This window comes from Patagioenas fasciata, unplaced genomic scaffold (assembly GCF_037038585.1).
Source record: "Patagioenas fasciata isolate bPatFas1 unplaced genomic scaffold, bPatFas1.hap1 Unplaced_260, whole genome shotgun sequence".
In the NCBI taxonomy this organism is placed as follows: Eukaryota; Metazoa; Chordata; class Aves; order Columbiformes; family Columbidae; genus Patagioenas; species Patagioenas fasciata.
This window is the reverse complement of record NW_027288689.1, coordinates 56124-76010: the sequence shown is the minus strand read 5'-3', so window position 1 is coordinate 76010 and position 19887 is coordinate 56124. Positions and strand designations below refer to the sequence as shown.

The 19887-nt window shown below is 63.9% G+C and overlaps 2 protein-coding genes across 2 annotated transcripts; both read left to right on the top strand.

Annotated features, from left to right (window-relative positions):
* Nucleotides 1–1012: 1012 nt before the first annotated feature.
* Nucleotides 1013–13699, top strand: LOC139826822 (B-cell lymphoma 3 protein-like). The gene is made up of 10 exons (XM_071803232.1): nt 1013–1165; nt 4513–4783; nt 5436–5592; nt 8143–8251; nt 9256–9454; nt 10196–10284; nt 10391–10468; nt 11401–11568; nt 12474–12539; nt 13307–13699. The coding sequence occupies exons 1-10, from the start codon at nt 1013–1015 to the stop codon at nt 13385–13387; spliced, it is 1371 nt and encodes a 456-aa protein (XP_071659333.1). The 3' UTR covers nt 13388–13699.
* A 326-nt stretch (nt 13700–14025) lies between these two features.
* Nucleotides 14026–16516, top strand: LOC139826820 (large ribosomal subunit protein mL52-like). Its single transcript, XM_071803230.1, has 5 exons — nt 14026–14066; nt 14285–14354; nt 15028–15095; nt 15174–15238; nt 15961–16516. The coding sequence occupies exons 1-5, from the start codon at nt 14039–14041 to the stop codon at nt 16090–16092; spliced, it is 363 nt and encodes a 120-aa protein (XP_071659331.1). The 5' UTR covers nt 14026–14038; the 3' UTR covers nt 16093–16516.
* Nucleotides 16517–19887: the final 3371 nt, after the last annotated feature.

Here is a 19887-nt window from a genome sequence, read left to right as displayed (position 1 = left end):
GACACTGGGGACCCCCCTGTTTTGAGCAATGGGGACATGGGGGATAATGGGGGGACATGGGGGACATGGGGGGACATGGGGGGACAATGGGGACATGGGGGGACATGGGGGGACATGGGGGGACATGGGGATAATGGGGGGCTATGGGGGTCTATGGGGGACATGGGGGGACATGGGGACAGTGGGGGGACAATGGGGACCTGGGGGACATGGGGGGCTATGGGAGGACATGGGGGGACCTGGGGAACATGGGGGGACAATGGGGACATGAGGGGACATGGGGGGCATGGGGACAATGGGGGGGACATGGGGAGCTATGGGGGGACATGGGGGATAATGGGAGGCTATGGGGAGCTATGGGGGGCATGGGGGGACAATGGGGACATGGGGGACCTTGGGGGGGACATGGGAGGACATGGGGGATAATGGGGGACTATGGGGGACATGGGGGGCTATGGGGGACATGGGGGATAATGGGAGGCTATGGGGAGCTATGGGGGGACAATGGGGACATGGGGGGACATGGGGGGACATGGGGGACATGGGGGACATGGGGGGACAATGGGGACATGGGGGGACAGGGGGGACATGGGAGACTATGGGGGTGACATGGGGGGACATGGGGGATAATGGGGGGCTATGGGTGTCTATGGGGGGACAATGGGGACCTGGGGGGACCTGGGGGGACACGGGGACAATGTGGGCAATGGGGATATGGGGACAATGGGGGATAATGGGGGACACTGGGGGACAATGGGGACGCGACTCGGGGTCCCTGGGCGGGCTTTAGGACCCTGGGGGTCCCTGGGGGGCTCTGGGGGTCCCTGGGGGTTCCTGGGGGGCTCTGGTGGTCACTTGGGGGCTCGGGGGGGCTCTGGGGGTCACTTGAGGTCACTGGGGGGGGGAGGGGACCCTGGGGACCCCAAACCTCGCGCTTTCCCCCCCCAAATCCGTCCCCGACCTGCGCTCCGCCGCTCCCGCCGCTTCCGGCCACGTGACGCAGCGCCGGCCAATGGCGGCCCGCGCCTCGGTTGTCATGGCGATGGTGGCCACGCCCACAGCCCCGCCCACATTCCTCCCTCCTCCTCCTCCCCCCTCCGCCTCCCACCACCACGGGTGGCGCATGCGCAGAGCGACCCCCGCGCTTTGCTCGGGGTTTATTGGGGTCACGGGGGGTCAAAGGGGGGTGGGGGTCATGCGGGGGGGTCACGGGGGGGTAATTGGGGACAATGGGGGCTCATGGGGGGGGTCACATGGGGTCATGGGGAGGTCACGTGGGGGTAAGTGGGGGTCACGGGGGGGTCATGGGGGCAATTGGGGGTCATGGGGGGGTCATGGGGGCAATTGGGGGTCATGGGGGATCATTGGGGGTCATGGGGGGGGTCATGGGGGGCAATTGGGGGTCATGGGGGGGTCACGGGGGGGTAATTGGGGGCAATGGGGGGGGTCATGGGGGGTCATTGGGGGTCATGGGGGGGTCATGGGGGGCAATTGGGGGTCATGGGGGGGTCGCAGGGGGTAATTGGGGGCAATGGGGGGGGTCATGAAGGGGGTCATTGGGGGTCACGGCGGGGTAATTGGGGGGAATGGGGGGGGGGGTCACAGGGGTCACGTGGGGGGGGGGGCTCTCGGGGATCACGTGGGGGGGGTCACGTGGGGGTCCCTATATGGGCAGCGAGAGCCCCCTGGTGGCTCCGCGGGGGCGGCAGCGGCGGCGGCTCCGGGGGGGCGGGCGGCACGAGCCTGGATGGGGGGGAGGGGAGGGCAAAGGTCAGGGGAGGGGGGGTCCCCAAAATACCCCCCCCACCCCCCATAACCCCCATAACCCCCAAACCCCCCCAAAATTCCCCCCCCCCCCCCCCATTCTCACCTTGAGTCCAAGAGGGGGACGCGGGACCCCCCGAATTTGGGGGGGGTTGACGGGCCCCCCCCCGAGGGGGGGGTTGGGGGGCGTTTTGGGGGGCGGGGGGGGCCGGGACCCCCCCCAGGAGCAGCAGGAGCAGCAGAAGGAGCCACGGGGCCATTGGGAATGGGGGGAGGGGCGGGGGGGGGGGGGAGGGGAAAAGGGAGGGGGGGAAGGGGGGGGGGGGCCGCACCTTTGTGTGAACACCTGGGGGGGCGGGGCCCGGACGCCTGGGTCCCCCCCCCGGACTCCTGGGTTCTTTCCCGGACGCCTGGGTCCCCTAATGGGGGGGTTGTGGGGATCGGATGCTTGGGTCCCCTCCCGGACGCCTGGGTCCCTTGGGGCACTCCTGGGTTCCTCCGGAACTCCTGGGTCCCTCCCGAACTCCTGGGTCCCGTGGGGCACTCCTGGGTCCCTCCCGAACTCCTGGGTCCCTTGGGGCACTCCTGGGTCCCTCCTGAACTCCTGGGTCCCCTGGGGCACTCCTGGGTCCCTCCCGGACTCCTGGGTCCTCCCGGACTCCTGGGTCCCCTAATGGGGGGGTTGTGGGGCCCGGACGCCTGGGTCCCCCCCCAGACGCCAAAACCCGGCTTAACCAACCCAAACCGGCCTAACCCAGCTAAACCAACCTAACCCACCTAAACCCGGCTTAACCAACCTAAACCTGGCTTAACCAACCTAAACCAACCTAACCCCGTTAAACCCAGCTTAACCAACCCAAACCAGCCTAACCCACCTAAACCTGGTTACACCAACCTAACCGTGCTAAACCCGGCTTAACCAACCTAAACCAGCCTAACCCTGTCAAACCCGGCTTAACCAACCTAAACCTGCTAAACCCGGCTTAACCAACCCAAACCAGCCTAACCCAGCTAAACCCGGCTTAACCAACCTAAACCAGCCTAACCCAGCTAAACCCAGCTTAACCAACCTAACCCAGCCTAACCCAGCTAAACCCAGCTTAACCAACCTAAACCTGTTAAACCCAGCTTAACCAACCTAAACCAGTCTAACCCAGCTAAACCCGGCTTAACCAACCTAAACCTGCTAAACCCAGCTTAACCAACCTAAATCAGCCTAACCCAGCTAAACCCGGCTTAACCAATCTAAACCTGGCTTAACTGGGTTTAACCAACCTAAACCAGCCTGACCCTGTTAAACCCTCCTTAACCAACCTAAACCTGGCTTAACCGGGTTTAACCAACCTAAACCATCCTAACCCAGCTAAACCTGGCTTAACCAACCTAACCCAGCCTAACCCTGCTAGACCTGGCTTAACCAACTTGAACCTGCTAAACCCAGCTTAGCCAACCCAAGCCAGCCTAACCCAGCTAAACCTGGCTTAACCAACCTAACCCCGTTAAACCCGGCTTAACCAACCTAAACTAGTCTAACCCTGTTAAGCCCGGCTTAACCAACCTAAACCTGCTAAACCCGGCTTAACCAACCCAAACCAGTCTAACCCAGCTAAACCCGGCTTAACCAACCTAAACCTGCTAAACCCAGCTTAACCAACCTAAATCAGCCTAACCCAGCTAAACCCGGCTTAACCAACCTAAACCTGGCTTAACTGGGTTTAACCAACCTAAACCAGCCTAACCCAGCTAAACCCGGCTTAACCAACCTAACCCCGTTAAACCCAGCTTAACCAACCTAACCCAGCTAAACCAGGCTTAACCCGGCTTAACCAACCTAAACCAGCCCGACCCCGCCCCCCAAAGCCTCCATTCCGGGGCGGGGGGGCGTGGCCACAGCTCCGGGTCCCGCCCCCCTCCCCGAATCCCCGCCCATCCGCCAGGGGGCGGTGCAGCCCCCGGACGCCTGGGTCCCCTCCCGGACGCCTGGGTCCCCTCCCGGACGCCTGGGTCCCCTCCCAGGGGGCGGGGCCGCTGGCGGGGAATCCCCCACCCCGCCCCCCCCTTTCCGCGGGGACCCCGGGGCGGGGCCAAAGGGGGGGGAGGGGGCGGGGCAGCCCCGAAAGTCCCGGAGCTGCCGGCGGGGAAGTCCCGGGGTCGCTTCCGCTCCTCGGAGGGACCCAGGCGTCCGGGAGGGGACCCAGGAGTCCCGGAGGGACCCAGGAGATCGGGGGGGGGACCCAGGAGTTCGGGGGGGGGGGACCCAGGAGTTCGGGAGGGGACCCAGGAGTTCGGGGAGGGGACCCAGGAGTTCGGGGAGGGACCCAGGAGTCCCGGAGGGACCCAGGAGTTCGGGGGGGGACCCAGGAATCCGGGGGGGGACCCAGGGGTTCAGGAGGGACCCAGGAGTTCGGGGAGGGGACCCAGGAGTTCGGGAGGGGACCCAGGAGTCCGGGAGGGACCCAGGAGTTCGGGGAGGGACCCAGGAGTTCAGGAGGGACCCAGGAGTTCGGGGAGGGGACCCAGGAGTTCGGGAGGGACCCAGGAGTCCGGGAGGGGACCCAGGAGTTCGGGAGGACCCAGGAATCCGGGAGGGACCCAGGAGTCCGGGAGGGGACCCAGGAGTCCCGGAGGGACCCAGGAGTTCGGGGAGGGACCCAGGAGTTCGGGGGGGGACCCAGGAGTTCGGGGGGGGGACCCAGGCGTCCGGGCCCCCCCAATGGCTGAGGAGCTGCCCGTTGATTTGCGGACCCGACGCGGGGCCCCTCCGGGACCCCTCCCCCCCACCACAGGACCCCTCCCCCCCCAGGGTCCCCTCCCCCCCCCCGAGGCGTCGCTGCCGCTCCGGAAGCGCCGCTCGGTGACCCGGGGGGGGGGGGGGATGGGGGGGACCCCCACCCCTCCCCCCACCCCTCCCCCCCCCCCGGGCAAAGCGCCGCGAGCCGCCCCTCCCCCTCCCCCCCCCCCCCGCACCCCCCCGGCCTCGGATTCGCAGCCCAACCCCCACCCGGCGCCTTCTTCACAGGTGAGGACCCCCCCCCAATTATTTGGGACCCCCCCATTATCTGACCCCCCCCACCCCCTTATCTGGGACCCCCCCCATTATATGGGACCCCCCCCCAATGATCTGGGACCCCCCCCACCCCATTATCTGGGACCCCCCCCCAATTATCTGGGACCCCCCCTCAATTATTTGGGACCCCCCCCATTATCTGACCCCCCCCCCACCCCATTATCTGGGACCCCCCCTAATTATATGGGACCCCCCCTAATTATATGGGACCCCCCCAATGATCTGGGACCCCACCCAAAGATCTGGGACCCCCCCCATTATCTCTGGGACCCCCCCCCCATTATATGGGACCCCCCCCAATGATCTCTGACCCCCCCTCATTATGTGGGACCCCCTCCCCCATTATCTGGGACCCCTCCCCCATTATCTTTGGGACCCCCCCCATTATCTGACCCCCCCTCCCCCCATTATATGGGACCCCCCCCAATGATCTGGGACCCCCCCCCGTTATCTCTGGGACCCCCCCATGATCTGAGACCCCCCCCCATTATCTGACACCCCCCCCCATTACCTGGGTCCCCCCGGGTCCCACCCTGGGGGGTTTGATGGGGGGGGTCTGGTTTTGGGGTCCCCCCCCCCCCATTGACCCCCCTGCCCCCCCCAGCCCTGCAGGGGGCGCTGCCGCTGCTGGGGGGGGGAGGGGCGCTGGGGGCCCCCCCGGGGGTCCTGGCGCTGCCGGCCCCGCCCCCCCTGGGCCCCCCAGCCCCCCCATTGGCTGCGGCCATCGCGGCCGCGACCCGGGCGGACGAGGACGGGGACACGTGAGTGGGGACCCCCCCCCCCCCCCAAAATGGGACCCCCCCCCGGGACCCCCCCTGGGACCCCCCCGGGACCCCCAAGTATGGGAGCCCCCCATGGGAACCCCATTGGAACCCCCCAAGGGACCCCCAGGGAATCCCCAAGGGACCCCCAGGGAACCCCCATGGGAATCCCCAAGGGAACCCCCAGGGAATCCCCCATGGGACCCCCACAATGGGACCCCCCCCGGGACCCCCCCTGGGACCCCCAAGTATGGGATCCCCCCATAGGACCCCCACAATGAGACCCCTATGGGACCCCCCTGCACCCCCACAATGGGACCCCCCCACCATGGGACCCCCCCTGGGACCCCCCCATGGGACCCCCCCATGGGACCCCCCCCGGGACCCCAAAGTATGGGATCCCCCCATGGGACCCCCACAATGGGACCCCCCAGGACCCCCAAATATGGGACCCCCCATGGGACCCCCCAGGATCCCCCACAATGGGAACCCCCCCATGGGACCCCCCCGGGACCCCCAAAATGGGACCCCAAGGGAACCCCCCAAGGGAACCCCCCAAGGGAACCCCCAGAATCCCCCCCCATGAGACCCCCAAGTATGGGACCCCCCCATGGGACCCCCCCAAGGGACCCCCAGGGAATCCCCCATGGGACCCCTATGGGACCCCCCCTGGGACCCCCACAATGGGACCCCCAGGACCCCCCCCATGGGACCCCCATAATGGGACCCCCCCCCGGGACCCCCAAGTATGGGAACCCCCCCATGGGACCCCCCCAGGGAACCCCCCAAGGGAACCCCCAGGGAATCCCCCATAGGACCCCCACAATGGAACCCCTATGGGACCCCCCAAGACCCCCAAATATGGGACCCCCCAGGATCCCCCACAATGGGACCCCCAGGACCCCCCCCATGGGACCCCCATAATGGGACCCCCCCCATGGGAACCCCCAGGGACCCCCACAATGGGACCCCCACAATGGGACCCCCCAGGACCCCTAAATATGGGACCCCCCAAGGGACCCCCCAGGATACCCCTCATGGGAACCCCCCAGGTTCCCCCCATGGGACCCCCAAGTATGGGACCCATATGGGACCCCCCGATGGGACCCCCAAGTATGGGAACCCCCCCATGGGACCCCTATGGGACCCCCCCATGGGGCCCCCAAACATAGGACCCCCCAGGGAAACCCCCATAGGACCCCCAAATATGGGACCCCCCATGGGACCCCCAAAATGGGACCCCCAAGGACCCCCCCCAATGGGACCCCCCCCGGGACCCCCCGGGGAATCCCCCCAGCCCCCCCAATGAGCGCAACCCCCCCCGAACCCCCCTTTTGGGGTCCCCTCTCTTCCCCCCCCCCCCGCCCTCCCCGCGCGGGGAATCCCCGGCCCCGCCCCCTCGCTTGACGTCACCGCCAGGCCCCGCCCCTTTCCCGGAAGAGCTGGGGGGAGGGGCGATTCCTGCTCCCCGGGTCCCTCCCCCGAACCCCGGGTCCCCCCCGACCCCTGTGACCTCATGTGACCCCCCCCAAGCCCCCCATGTCCCCCCCTTGTCCCCCATGTCCCCCCATGTCCCCCCATTGTCCTCCTGTGTCCCCAAGCCCCCCATGTCCCCCCATGTCCCCCCACACCCCCCATGTCCCCCCATGTCCCCCCATGTCCCCCCACACCCCCCATGTCCCCCCATGTCCCCCATGTCCCCCCACACCCCCCATGTCCCCCCATGTCCCCCATGTCCCCCCACACCCCCCATGTCCCCATGTCCCCCCATATCCCCCCAAGTCCCCCCATGTCCCCAATGTCCCCCAAGCCCCCCATGTCCCCCCCACATCCCCCATATCCCCCATGTCCCCCCACACCCCCCATGTCCCCAATGTCCCCCAAGCCCCCCATGTCCCCCCCACATCCCCCATATCCCCCATGTCCCCCCACACCCCCCATGTCCCCAATGTCCCCCAAGTCCCCCCATGTCCCCCCACACCCCCCATGTCCCCCCATGTCCCCCCATGTCCCCCCACACCCCCCATGTCCCCCCATGTCCCCCATGTCCCCCCACACCCCCCATGTCCCCATGTCCCCCCATATCCCCCCAAGTCCCCCCATGTCCCCAATGTCCCCCAAGCCCCCCATGTCCCCCCCACACCCCCCATGTCCCCCCAAGTCCCCCCACACCCCCCATGTCCCCCATGTCCCCCCACACCCCCCATGTCCCCCATGTCCCCCCCACACCCCCCATGTCCCCCCAAGTCCCCCCACACCCCCCATGTCCCCCATGTCCCCCCCACACCCCCCATGTCCCCCCAAGTCCCCCATGTCCCCCAAACCCCCCAAGCCCCCATGTCCCCCCATATCCCCCCAAGTCCCCTCATGTCCCCCATGTCCCCCAAGCCCCCATGTCCCCAAGGCCCCCCACGCCCCCCATATCCTCCCACACCCCCCATGTCCCCCCATGTCCCCCCATGTCCCCCCATATCCCCAAGCCCCCCGTGACCCCGTGACCCCGTGTGACCCCGTGTGACCCCCGTGACCCCCGTGTCCCCGTGTCCCCAGGGCCCTGCACATCGCGGTGGCCCAGGGGGCCCTGGGGGTCGCCCGGCGCCTCGTGGGGCTTTTCCTGCAGGGGGGGAGGGACCTGGACGTCTACAACCGCATGCGGCAGGTGGGGACATGGGGACAACGGGGGGACATGGGGACATTGGGGACAATGGGGACATTGGGGACAATGGGGACAGTGGGGGACATGGGGGACATGGGGGGCTTGGGGACATGGGGACAATGGGGAGAGTGGGGGACATGGGGACCATGGGGACAATGGGGGACATGGGGACAATGGGGGACATGGGGGGACATTGGGGACAATGGGGGACATTGGGACAATGGGGACTTTGGGGACAATGGGGACAATGGGGGACAATGGGGACAATGGGGACATGGGGGACATGAGGGGCTTGGGGACATGGGGACAATGGGGGACATGGGGGGTGTGGGGGTTGTGGGGGGCTTGGGGACAATGGGGGACAATGGGGACACGGGGGCTGTGGGGGGAGATAGGGGGCTTGGGGACAATGGGGACAATGGGGACATGGGGAGTAAGGGGGGGACATGGGGGGTGTGGGGGGAATTGGGGGATGTGGGGGGCTTGGGGACATAGGGGACATTGGGGGGACATGGGGGGGGCTTGGGGACATGGGGGGACATAGGGGGACGTGGGGACATGGAGGGTGTGGGGGGGACATGGGGGACATTGGGGACTTGGGGGGATATGGGGGGCTTAGGGACACAGGGGGACATGGGGGGGCTTGGGGGACATGGGGGGTGTGGGGGGACATGGGGGGATGTGGAGGGACATTGGGGGCTTGGGGGACTGGGGACATGGGCGGCTTGGGGACGTGGGGGGTGTGGGGGGACATGGGGGGACATGGGGACACGAATTGGGCTCCCTGGGCGGGTCTTTAGGACCCTGGGGCTCCCTGGGGGGGTCTTTAGGACCCTGGGGCTCCCTGGGCGGGTCTTTAGGACCCTGAGCACCCCGTGTGCTCCGGCGGCGCGAACCACTTGGGGACCCGTGGGGGGGTATGGGGGGGGCGCTTCTATTTGGGTGACCACAGGGGCCACACGGGGGCCACCGCGTACCCATGGGGACCCCCATATATCCCCCCATAGACCCCTTTGCACTTGGCGGTGATCACGTCCCAACCGGCCTTGGTGCGCTTGTTGGTGTCGCACGGAGCCTCCCCCTCCGCCCCGGACCGCTTGGGCCGTTCCGCCGCTCACCTGGCGTGCGAGGCCGCGAGCCCGCGCTGCCTGCGCGAGCTCCTGCGGGGGGGGCGGGGCCTGGACCTGCAGGCGCGGAACTACGAGGGTGAGCCCCAAAAACGGGGGGGGAACACCCCCAAAATGAGGGGGGGCACCCCCAGGAAGGGAGGGGGTACGCCCCCAAGTGGGGCTGGGGGGGGCAGACCCCGAAATGGGGCTGAGGGGGGCGGGGGAACGGCCCAAAGTGGGGGGGGGGGGGCGGAGCCTGGAGGTGAAGGGGCGGGGCTACGAGGGTGAGACCAAAATAATGGGGGGGGGGAACCAATAATGGGGGGACAGCCCCAAAATAAGGGGGGGACACCCCTAATAATGGGGGGGGCAGCCCCAAAATAAGGGGGGGACACCCCTAATAATGAGGGGGGGGACACCCCAAATAATGGGGGGAGACCCCTAATAATGGGGGGGGCACCTTAAATAATGGGGGGACCCTAAATAATGGGGGGGACCCAAAATAATGGGGGGAGCAGCCCCAAAGTAATGGGGGGGACCCCTAAGAATGGGGGGATCCCAAATAATGGGGGGGACACCCCAATAATGGGGGGGATGCCCCAAATATTGGGGGGGGACACCCCATATGGCTCAGGGGGGCACCCCCAATAATGTGGGGACCCCCTCAATAATGGGGGGGACACCCCGAATAATGGGGACCCCCCCAAATAACAGGGGGGACACCCCAAATATTGGGGGGGGACACCCCAAATGGCTCAGGGGGGCACCCCCAATAACATGGGGACCCCCCCAATTACCGGGGACCCCCCCAAATAACGGGGCCCCCCCCGTACCCCAGGTCTCACCCCCCTGCACGTGGCCGTGGGTTCCGGGGCCCCCGAGAGCGTTCGGCTGCTGTTGGACCACGGGGCCGATGTGGACGCTGTGGTGGGTTTGGGGGGGTCCGGGGGGGTTTTGGGGGGTCCTGGGGGGTCTGGGGGGGGTCTTGGGGTGCCCTGAACCCCCCAAATTCATCCCCCCCCCCCCCCCCCAGGATATTAAGAGCGGTCGCTCCCCCCTGTTGCATGCGGTGGAGAGGAACAGCCTGGAGATGGCGGAGCTGCTCATCCAGGTGGGGGTTTGGGGGGGTTTGGGGGGGTTGGGGGGGTTTGGGGGGGTTGGGGGGGTTGGGGGGGGGGTGGGGGGTTATGGGGGGGGTGGGGGTGGGGGGGGGATTGGGGGTGGGGGGGGTTTTGGGGGGCTGTGGGGGGGTTTAGGGGGGGTATGGGGGGGGCTATGGGGGTGTATGGGGGGGCTATGGGGTCTATGGGGGGCTATGGGGGGGCTATGGGGGGGCTATGGGGGTCTATGGGGGACTATGGGGGGTCTATGGGAGGTCTATGGGAGTCTGTGGGGGGGCTATGGGGGGGGTATGGGGTCTATGGGGGGGCTATGGGGATGTATGGGGGGGCTATGGGCGTCTATGGGGGGTCTGTGGGGGGCTATGGGGGGTCCATGGGGGGCTATGGGGTCTATGGGGGGCTATGGGGGTCTATGGGGGGCTATGGGGGGGCTGTGGGGTCTGTTGGGGGGCTATGGGGGGGCTGTGGGGGGTTTGTGGTGGGCTATGGGGTCTATGGGGGGGTCTATGGGGGTCTATGGGGGGTCCGTGGGGGTCTATGGGGGGGCTATGGGGGGCTATGGGGGGTCTATGGGGGGTCTGTGGGGGTCCAGTGGGATCCATGGGGGTCTATGGGGGGTCCGTGGGGGTCTATGGGGGACCCATGGGGGTCTATGGGGGGTCCATGGGGGTCTGTGGGGGTCCATGGGGGTCCATTGGGATCTATGGGGGGTCCATGGGGCTCAGTTTTGCGCGGGCTTTAGGTCCCTGGGCGGGCTTTAGGACCCTGGGCGGGCTTTAGGACCCCGGGGGTCTTTAGGACCCGTGGGGGTGTCCGTGGCTTTGCCTGTTGGCGGGCGCCCGGGGCCCCGCGGGGTTCCACGGGTCTCCGTGGGTCTCCGTGGGTCTCCGTGGGCCTCCGTGGGCTCACCCCGCTCCCCCAGCGCGGCGCCCGTGTGAACGCGCAGTGCTACGCGGGCTGCACCGCGCTCCACGCCGCGGCGGGGCGGGCGCTGCCGGGGCTGCTGCGGCTGCTCCTGCGCAACGGGGCGGACACGGGGGTGCGGAACGGGCACAACGAGACCCCCCTGGCGCTGGCGGGGAGCGCGCAGGTGAACGGGGGGGGGGGGAACCCGAAATTGGGGGGGTCTGGAGGGTGGGGGGGGTCATGGGGGTGGGGGGGACCCCGAAATGGGGGGGACATGGGGGTAATGGGGGGTAAAGGGGGTCATGGGGGATGGGGGGGACCCCATAAATGGGGGGGAATGGGGGGTAAGGGAATGGGGGTAATGGGGGACATGGGGATGGGGGGGACCCCATAAATGGGGGGGAATGGGGGGTAAGGGAATGGAGGGTAATGGGGGGGGGGACATGGGGATGGGGGGGACATGGGGATGGGGGGGACCCCATAAATGGGGGAGACCCCAGGAATAGGGGGGACATGGGGGGTAATGGGGGTCTGTGGGGGTCTATGGGGGGGGTCTGTGGGGGTCTATGGGGGGTCAGGGGGATGGGGGGGATCTCGTAAATGGGGGGGACATGGGGAATGGGGGGGACATGGGGGGTCAGGGGGATGGGGGGGACCCTGTAAATGGGGGGGACATGGGGGTCGGGGGGGGAGTGGGGGTCTGTGGGGGTCTATGGGGGGGTCTGTGGGGGTCATGGGGGGTCAGGGGGATGGGGGGGGTGTGGGGGATGGGGGGACCCCGGGAATGGGGGGGACATGGGGGGTAAGGGAATGGGGGGGACCCCATAAATGGGGGGTAAGGGAATGGGGGGGATGGGGGGACATGGGGGATGGGGGGGGTCAAGGGGGTGGGGGGGACCCCAGAACTGGGGGGACATGGGGGGTGGGGTGGACCCCATGAATGGGGGGGACATGGGGGGTGGGGGAACGTGGGGGTTCGGGGGGTCCTGGGGGGTTCGGGGTGCACCGGAGGTTTTGGGGTGCGGGGGGGAGGGGTTTGGGGACGTTTGGGGACACACGGACCCCCCTGTTTCCCCTCCCCCCCCCCAGGTCATCGACATCTTGAGGGGAAAAGCAGCGCGACCCCCGCCCTCCCCCCCCGGGGACCCCAAAACGGTGAGGGGGGGCGGGGGGTCCCCTCCCGGACGCCTGGGTCCCTTGGGGCACTCCTGGGTCCCTTGGGGCACTCCTGGGTCCCTCCAGAACTCCTGGGTCCCTTGGGGCACTCCTGGGTCCCTCCAGAACTCCTGGGTCCCTTGGGGCACTCCTGGGTTCCTCCCGAACTCCTGGGTCCCTTGGGGCACTCCTGGGTCCCTTGGGGCACTCCTGGGTCCCCCCCGAACTCCTGGGTCCCTTGGGGCACTCCTGGGTTCCTCCCGAACTCCTGGGTCCCTTGGGGCACTCCTGGGTCCCTCCCCGGACTCCTGGGTCCCTCCAGAACTCCTGGGTCCCTTGGGGCACTCCTGGGTTCCTCCCGAACTCCTGGGTCCCTGGGGCACTCCTGGGTCCCTCCCCGAACTCCTGGGTCCCTTGGGGCACTCCTGGGTCCCTCCCCAGACTCCTGGGTCCCTTGGGGCACTCCTGGGTCCCTCCCGGACTTCTGGGTCCCTTGGGGCACTCCTGGGTCCCTCCCGAACTCCTGGGTCCCTTGGGGCACTCCTGGGTCCCTCCCGGACTTCTGGGTCCCTTGGGGCACTCCTGGGTCCCTCCCGGACTCCTGGGTCCCTTGGGGCACTCCTGGGTCCCTCCCCACACTCCTGGGTCCCTCCCGCACTCCTGGGTCCCTCCCGAACTCCTGGGTCCCTCCCCGGGGTCCCTGGGAGCTGATGACGTGGGGGGGTGGGGTTTGGGGTCCCCCCTGAACCCCCCATTGCCCCCCCCAGGCCGCGCCTCCCCCGGGCCCCCCCCGGCAACCAATCAGCGAGCGGCCTCCGCCCAGCCCCCCAATGGCGCTCGGGGTGTGAAGCACGAAGGCCCCGCCCCCGCCCCGCCATTGGCCGAGTCCCCCCCGCTCCACCCAATGGCGTCGCCCGGCCGGGAGGCCTCAGCCAATCAGGAGCCGCCGCGGGCTGCACGGACGGACCAATCCCCTCCCGAGCCCCCTCGGCTCCGCCCCCGGGAGGCGCGGGGCCAAGCGGGAGGGGCCAGGTGACCCCGGGCGGCCACGTGACCACGCGCCTTAAAGGGACCCAGGCGTCCGGGAGGGCCCCGCCCCCATCCACGAGCATTAACAAGTCCTGAAATGAGGCGAATTAAAGCGATTTTGGCTAAAAAAACCCTCGCCTGATGACGTAGAGTCGCGCGCGGCCGATTTTTGTCGCTTATTTCCCTTCTTTCACCAGATTCTCCCCCATTTTTGGCCCCGCGCGGCCGCCGTCAAAATGGCGGCGGCCGTGCCGTACGAGATGGCGGCGCCAGGGGGACAGCGAAAGCGTCGGTGCCGTACAAAATGGCGGCATCCGGTTGGGGGGCGGAAGCGGCCGTTCCGTACAAAATGGCTGCGCCCTGGGGCGGTGGGAACCGGCCCAATAGAGGAAGCGGTTGCGCCGTACAAAATGGCGCCGCCCGCCGCGTAAGTGGCGCCACCACATCTTTCGTCACTTCCGGCGGCGGCCATGGCGGCGCGGAGGGTGCTGCGGCTGGGTGCGCGGTTTTGGGGCTTTTTGGGGCATTTTTGGGGGTTTTGGGTGCGGGATTTTGGCGGAAAGCGCCAAAAAATGCGGTGGGAGGGGGGTAAAGGGGTTTCCGTTCATTAGGGGTGGGCGGGGTTAATAGTTCATTAATTGGGGGCGGGTGGAACGCTGCTTGGGGGGCGTGGTCTGCGTAACCACGCCCCCCGGGCTGATGCCCCGCCCCCCCAGGTGAACGTCACGTCCGGAACCTGCGGCCCCTCCCCCGCCCCCCCCAGCGCATCGGCCAATGGCGAGTGGAGTGAGTGGGGGGGGGCCCCGAACTCCTGGGTCCCTGGGGCACTCCTGGGTCCCTTAGGGCACTCCTGGGTCCCTCCCGAACCCCTGGGTCCTTGGGGCACTCCTGGGTCCCTCCCGCACTCCTGGGTCCCTCCCGCACTCCTGGGTCCTTGGGGCACTCCCGGGTTCCCTCCCGAACTCCTGGGTCCCTCCCGAACTCCTGGGTCCCTCCCGAACTCCTGGGTCCCTCCCTGAACTCCTGGGTCCCTTGGGGCACTCCTGGGTCCCTCCCGAACTCCTGGGTCCCTCCCGCACTCCTGGGTCCTTGGGGCACTCCTGGGTTCCCTCCCGCACTCCTGGGTCCCTCCCGCACTCCTGGGTCCCTCCCGCACTCCTGGGTCCCTTGGGGCACTCCTGGGTCCCTCCCGAACTCCTGGGTCCCCTGGGGCACTCCTGGGTCCCTTGGGGCACTCCTGGGTCCCTCCCCGAACTCCTGGGTCCCTTGGGGCACTCCTGGGTCCCTTGGGGCACTCCTGGGTCCCTCCCGGACTCCTGGGTCCCTTGGGGCACTCCTGGATCCCTCCCCGAACTCCTGGGTCCCTTGGGGTACTCCTGGGTCCCTTGGGGCACTCCTGGGTCCCTTGGGGCACTCCTGGGTCCCTCCGTGACCACGCCCCTTTCCCCTCCCCCCCCAGACACGGCCTCTCCCCGGGCTCCTCGGGTTTCGGGCCCCTCCGTGACCTCCCGGATTGGTCCTTTGTGGGTGAGTCCCCGCCCCCCCGGACGCCTGGGTCCCTTCCCCCGGACGCCTGGGTCCCCTAACCCCTCCCCCCTCCCCCAGACGGTCGCCCCGCCCCCCTCTGGAAGGGGCAGCAGCGGCGGCTGCGGGAGAACGAGGAGCTGGCGGTGAGTTGGGGCCCGGACGCCTGGGTCCCTCCCGAACGCCTGGGTCCCTGGGGCACTCCTGGGTCCCTCCCCGAACTCCTGGGTCCCTCCCGAACGCCTGGGTCCCTGGGGCACTCCTGGGTCCCTCCCGAACGCCTGGGTCCCTTGGGGCACTCCTGGGTCCCTTGGGGCACTCCTGGGTCCCTCCCCGAACTCCTGGGTCCCTTGGGGCACTCCTGGGTCCCTCCCGAACTCCTGGGTCCCTCCTGAACGCCTGGGTCTGTCCCGAACTCCTGGGTCCCTGGGGCACTCCTGGGTCCCTCCCCGAACTCCTGGGTCCCTGGGGCACTCCTGGGTCCCTCCCCGAACTCCTGGGTCCCTGGGGCACTCCTGGGTCCCTCCCCGAACTCCTGGGTCCCTGGGGCACTCCTGGGTCCCTCCCCGAACTCCTGGGTCCCTTGGGGCACTCCTGGGTCCTTCCCGGATGCCTGGGTCCCTGGGGCACTCCTGGGTCCCCCCTGAACTCCTGGGTCCCTCCCCAAATTCCTGGGTCCCTGGGGCACTCCTGGGTCCCTCCCAGACTCCTGGGGCACTCCTGGGTCCCTTGGGGCACTCCTGGGTCCCTCCCGAACGCCTGGGTCCCTCCTGAACTCCTGGATCCCCTTCCCCGAACTCCTGGGTCCCTGGGGCACTCCTGGGTCCCTGGGGCACTCCTGGGTCCCCCCGTGACCCCTTTCCCGCAGCGCCGCGCCGTGGGGCTGATCGGGGCTCTGGACGCCGCCGCCTCCAGGGGGCGCCCCACGGGGGTCCCGGCCCCACAACTGCGCCCCAAGGGCTCCCAGCGCCCCCCGGGACGGAGCGGGACCGACCAGTGAGCGATCTGTGGGGCCCGGACGCCTGGGTCCCTTCCGGGGAGGGATCTGTGGGGCACGGACGCCTGGGTCCCTTCCAGGGTGAAGGGATCTATGGGGCCCGGACGCCTGGGTCCCTTCCAGGGTGGGATGAGTGGGGCCCGGACGCCTGGGTCCCTTCCGGGGAGGGATCTGTGGGGCCCGGACGCCTGGGTCCCTTCCGGGGAGGGATCTGTGGGGCCCGGACGCCTGGGTCCCTTCCAGGGTGGGATGAGTGGGGCCCGGATGCCTGGGTCCCTTCTGGGGAGGAGGGATCTGTGGGGCCCGGACGCCTGGGTCCCCCGGACACCTGGGTCCCTTCCGGGGTGAAGGGATCTGTGGGGCCCGGACGCCTGGGTCCCTTCAGGCCCCGTTGTTTGTGATAAAAACCCGGATGTTTCCACCCAAATCGGTGTTGTTGATTTTGCTTGGGGGGCTGGGGGGGGGTGGGGGGGCACTTGTGGGGCAGAGCTGGGCTCCTCCCCATAGGGGGCGCTGTGCTGGGAGCCGGGGCCGCGGGTTCGAGTCCCGGGCGAGGAAACTGCGACTTTGCCCAAAATCGGGGCTTTTAAGCCCAAAAAAGCGACCGGATGTGTTGGGATTTAATTTGATGGGGTTAATGGAGCGGGGGTTGGGATTCCGGCTGTAAAAAGCGCGATTTGCGGCAATTTTGGGTTGAAATTGGGGGTTTTATTGGGGTTTTAATTGGGGTTTTAATTGGGGTTTTAATTGGGGTTTAATTGGGGTTTAATTGGGGTTTAATTGGGGTTTTATTGGGGTTTTATTGGGGTTTTATTGGGGTTTAATTGAGGTTTTTATTGGGTTCTAATTGAGGGTTTTATTGGGTTATAATTGAGGGTTTTATTGGATTTTGATTGGGGGTTTTGTTGGGTCTTATTGGGTTTTGATTGGGGATTTATTGGGGTTTTAATTGGGGTTTTATTGGGTTTTAATTGGGGTTTATTGGGTTTTAATGGGGGTTTTGATTGGGGATTTATTGGGTTTTAATTGGGGTTTTGATTGGGGATTTATTGGGTTCTAATTGGGGTTTTATTGGGTTTTTATTGAGGTTTTTATTGGGGGTTTTATTGGGGTTTTATTGGGTTTTAATCGGGGTTTATTGGGTTTTAATTGGGGTTTTGATTGGGGTTTTAATTGGGGTTTATTGGGTTTTAATTGGGGTTTTGATTGGGGTTTTAATTGGGGTTTATTGGGTTTTAATTGGGGTTTTGATTGGGGTTTTAATTGGGGTTTTGATTGGGGTTTTAATTGGGGATTTATTGGGTTTTAATTGGGGTTTTATTGGGGTTTAATTGAGGGTTTTATTGGGATTTAATGGGGGTTTTATTGGGGCTTAATTGGGTTTTATTGGGATTTAATTTGGGATTTATTGGGGTTTTAATTGGGATTTTGTTGGGGTTTTATTGGGGTATTATTGAGGTTTTTATTGGGGGTTTTATTGGGGTTTTAATTGGGGTTTTATTGGGGCTTTAATTGGGGTTTTCTTGGGTTTTAATGGGGGTTTTAATTTGGGTTTTATTGGGTTTTAATTGGGGTTTAATTGGGGTTTTATTGGGGGTTTTATTGGGGTTAAATTGAGGGTTTTATTGGGGTTTTTATTGGGGTTTTATTGGGTTTTAATTGGGGTTTTAGTTGGGGTTTTATTGAGGATTTTATTGGGGTTTTAATTGGGTTTGATTGGGGTTAAATTGGGTTTTAATGGGGGTTTTATTGGGGATTTAATTGGGATTTTAATTTGGGTTTTATATGGTTTTAATTGGGGTTTAATTGGATTTTAATTGGGGTTTAATTGAGGGTTTTAATTGGGGTTTTATTGGGGTTTGATTGGGTTTTATTGGGGAGAAATTGGGTTTTAATTGGGGTTTTTATTGGGTTTTAATTGGGGGTTTTATTGGGGTTTTATTGGGGTTTTAATTGGGGTTTAATTGGGGTTTTAATGGGGGTTTTATTGGGGTTTTAATGGGGTTTTTATTGGGGTTTTATTGGGTTTTAATTGAGGGTTTTATTGGGTTTTAATTGGGGTTTTAGTTGGGTTTTAATTGGGGTTTTAATTGGGGTTTTAATTGGGGTTTTATTGGGGTTTTAATGGGGGTTTTATTGGGGATTTAATTGGGATTTTAATTTGGGTTTTATATGGTTTTAATTGGGGTTTAATTGGATTTTAATTGGGTTTTAATTGAGGGTTTTATTGGGGTTTTATTAGGGTATAATTGGGGTTTAATTGGAGTTTAATTGGGGTTTAATTGGGGTTTTTTGGGGGGGTTTTATTGGGTTTTAATTGGGGTTTTGATTGGGGTTTTAATTGGGTTTTAATTGAGGGTTTTATTGGGTTTTGATTGGGGTTTTATTGGGGTTTTATTGGGTTTTATTGGGTTTTAATTGAGGGTTTAATTGGGGTTTGATTGGGGTTTAATTGAGGGTTTAATTGGGGGTTTTAATTGGGGGTTTTAATTGGGGTTTTATTGGGGTCTTATTGGGTTTTAATTGGGGGTTTTATTGGGATTTATTGTGTTTTAATTGGGGTTTAATTGGGGGGCTTTGGGGGTTATTATTGGGCTTAATTGAGGTTTTGATTGGGTTTTGATTGGGGATTTATTGGGCTTTTAATTGGGTTTTAATTGGGTTTTATTGGGGATTTTATTGGGGGCTTGATTGAATTTTTATTGGGGGTTTATTGGGGTTTATTTGCCCTTTTTTGGGGCCTTTTTTGGGCCTTTTTTGGGCCTTTTTGGGGCCTTTTAGGGCCTCTTTTTGGGCCTCTTTTTGGGCCTTTTTTTGGCCTTTTTTGGGGCCTTTTTCGGGGCCTTTTTTGGGCCCTTTTAGGGCCTTTTGGGGGCCTTTTTTGAGGCCTTTTTTGGGCCTTTTTGGGCCTTTTTTGGGGCCTTTTTTGAGGCCTTTTTTGGGGCCTTTTTTGGGCCTTTTTGGCCCTTTTTTGGGCCCTCTTTTTGGGGCCTTTTTGGGGCCTTTTTGGGGCCTTTTTGGGGCCCTTTTTTGGGGCCCTTTTTTGGGCCCTTTTTTGGGCCCTTTTTTGGGCCTTTTTTGGGGCCTTTTTTGGGGCCTTTTTTGGGGCCTTTTTTGGGGCCTTTTTTGGGGCCTTTTTTTGGGCCTTTTGGGCCCTCTTTTTGGGGCTTTTTTGGGGCCCTTTTTTGGCCCTTTTTTGGGCCTTATAGGGCCTTTTTTGGGGCGTTTTTGGGGCCTTTTTTGGGCCTTCTTGGCCCTTTTTTGGGCCCTTTTTTGGGGCCTTTTTTTGGGCCCTTTTTTTGGGCCCTTTTTGGGGGCCTTTTTGGGGCCTTTTAGGGCCTTTTTTGGACCCTTTTTTGGGGCCTTTTTTTGGCCTTTTTTGGGGCCTTTTAGGGCCTTTTTTGGGGGCCTGTTTTGAGGCCTTTTTGGGGCCTTTCTGGGCCTTTTGGGGGCCTTTTTTGGAGCCTTATTGGGGCCTTTTTGGGCTCTTTTTTGGGGCCTTTTGGGCCCTTTTTTGCGGCCTTTTTTGCGGCCTTTTTTGGGCCTTTTTTGGGCCTTTTTGGGGCCTTTTAGGGGCCTTTTTGGGACCTTTTTGGGCCCTTTTTGGGGGCCTTTTAGGGCCTTTTTTTGGGACCTTTTTTTGGGCCTTTTTGGGCCCTTTTTGGGCCCTTTTTTGGGCCCTTTTTTGGGCCCTTTTTGGGGCCTTGTTGGGGCCTTTTTTGAGGCCTTTTTTTGGGCCTTTTTTGGGCCTTTTTTGGGCCTTTTTTGGGCCTTTTTGGGGCCTTTTTGGGGCTTTTT

What these genes read in the sequence shown, in the direction of transcription:
- LOC139826822 (XM_071803232.1), top strand. Translation starts at nt 1,013, where the DNA reads ATGGCGGCCCGCGCCTCGGTTGTCATGGCGATGGTGGCCACGCCCACA. An exon ending in TGGCGGAGCTGCTCATCCAG is followed by an intron (nt 10,469 to 11,400) that starts GTGGGGGTTTGG and finishes CCGCTCCCCCAG; the next exon opens with CGCGGCGCCCGTGTGAACGC. An exon ending in CGCTGGCGGGGAGCGCGCAG is followed by an intron (nt 11,569 to 12,473) that starts GTGAACGGGGGG and finishes CCCCCCCCCCAG; the next exon opens with GTCATCGACATCTTGAGGGG.
- LOC139826820 (XM_071803230.1), top strand. Translation starts at nt 14,039, where the DNA reads ATGGCGGCGCGGAGGGTGCTGCGGCTGG. An exon ending in GCGGAGGGTGCTGCGGCTGG is followed by an intron (nt 14,067 to 14,284) that starts GTGCGCGGTTTT and finishes CCGCCCCCCCAG; the next exon opens with GTGAACGTCACGTCCGGAAC. An exon ending in CCCGGATTGGTCCTTTGTGG is followed by an intron (nt 15,096 to 15,173) that starts GTGAGTCCCCGC and finishes CCCCTCCCCCAG; the next exon opens with ACGGTCGCCCCGCCCCCCTC.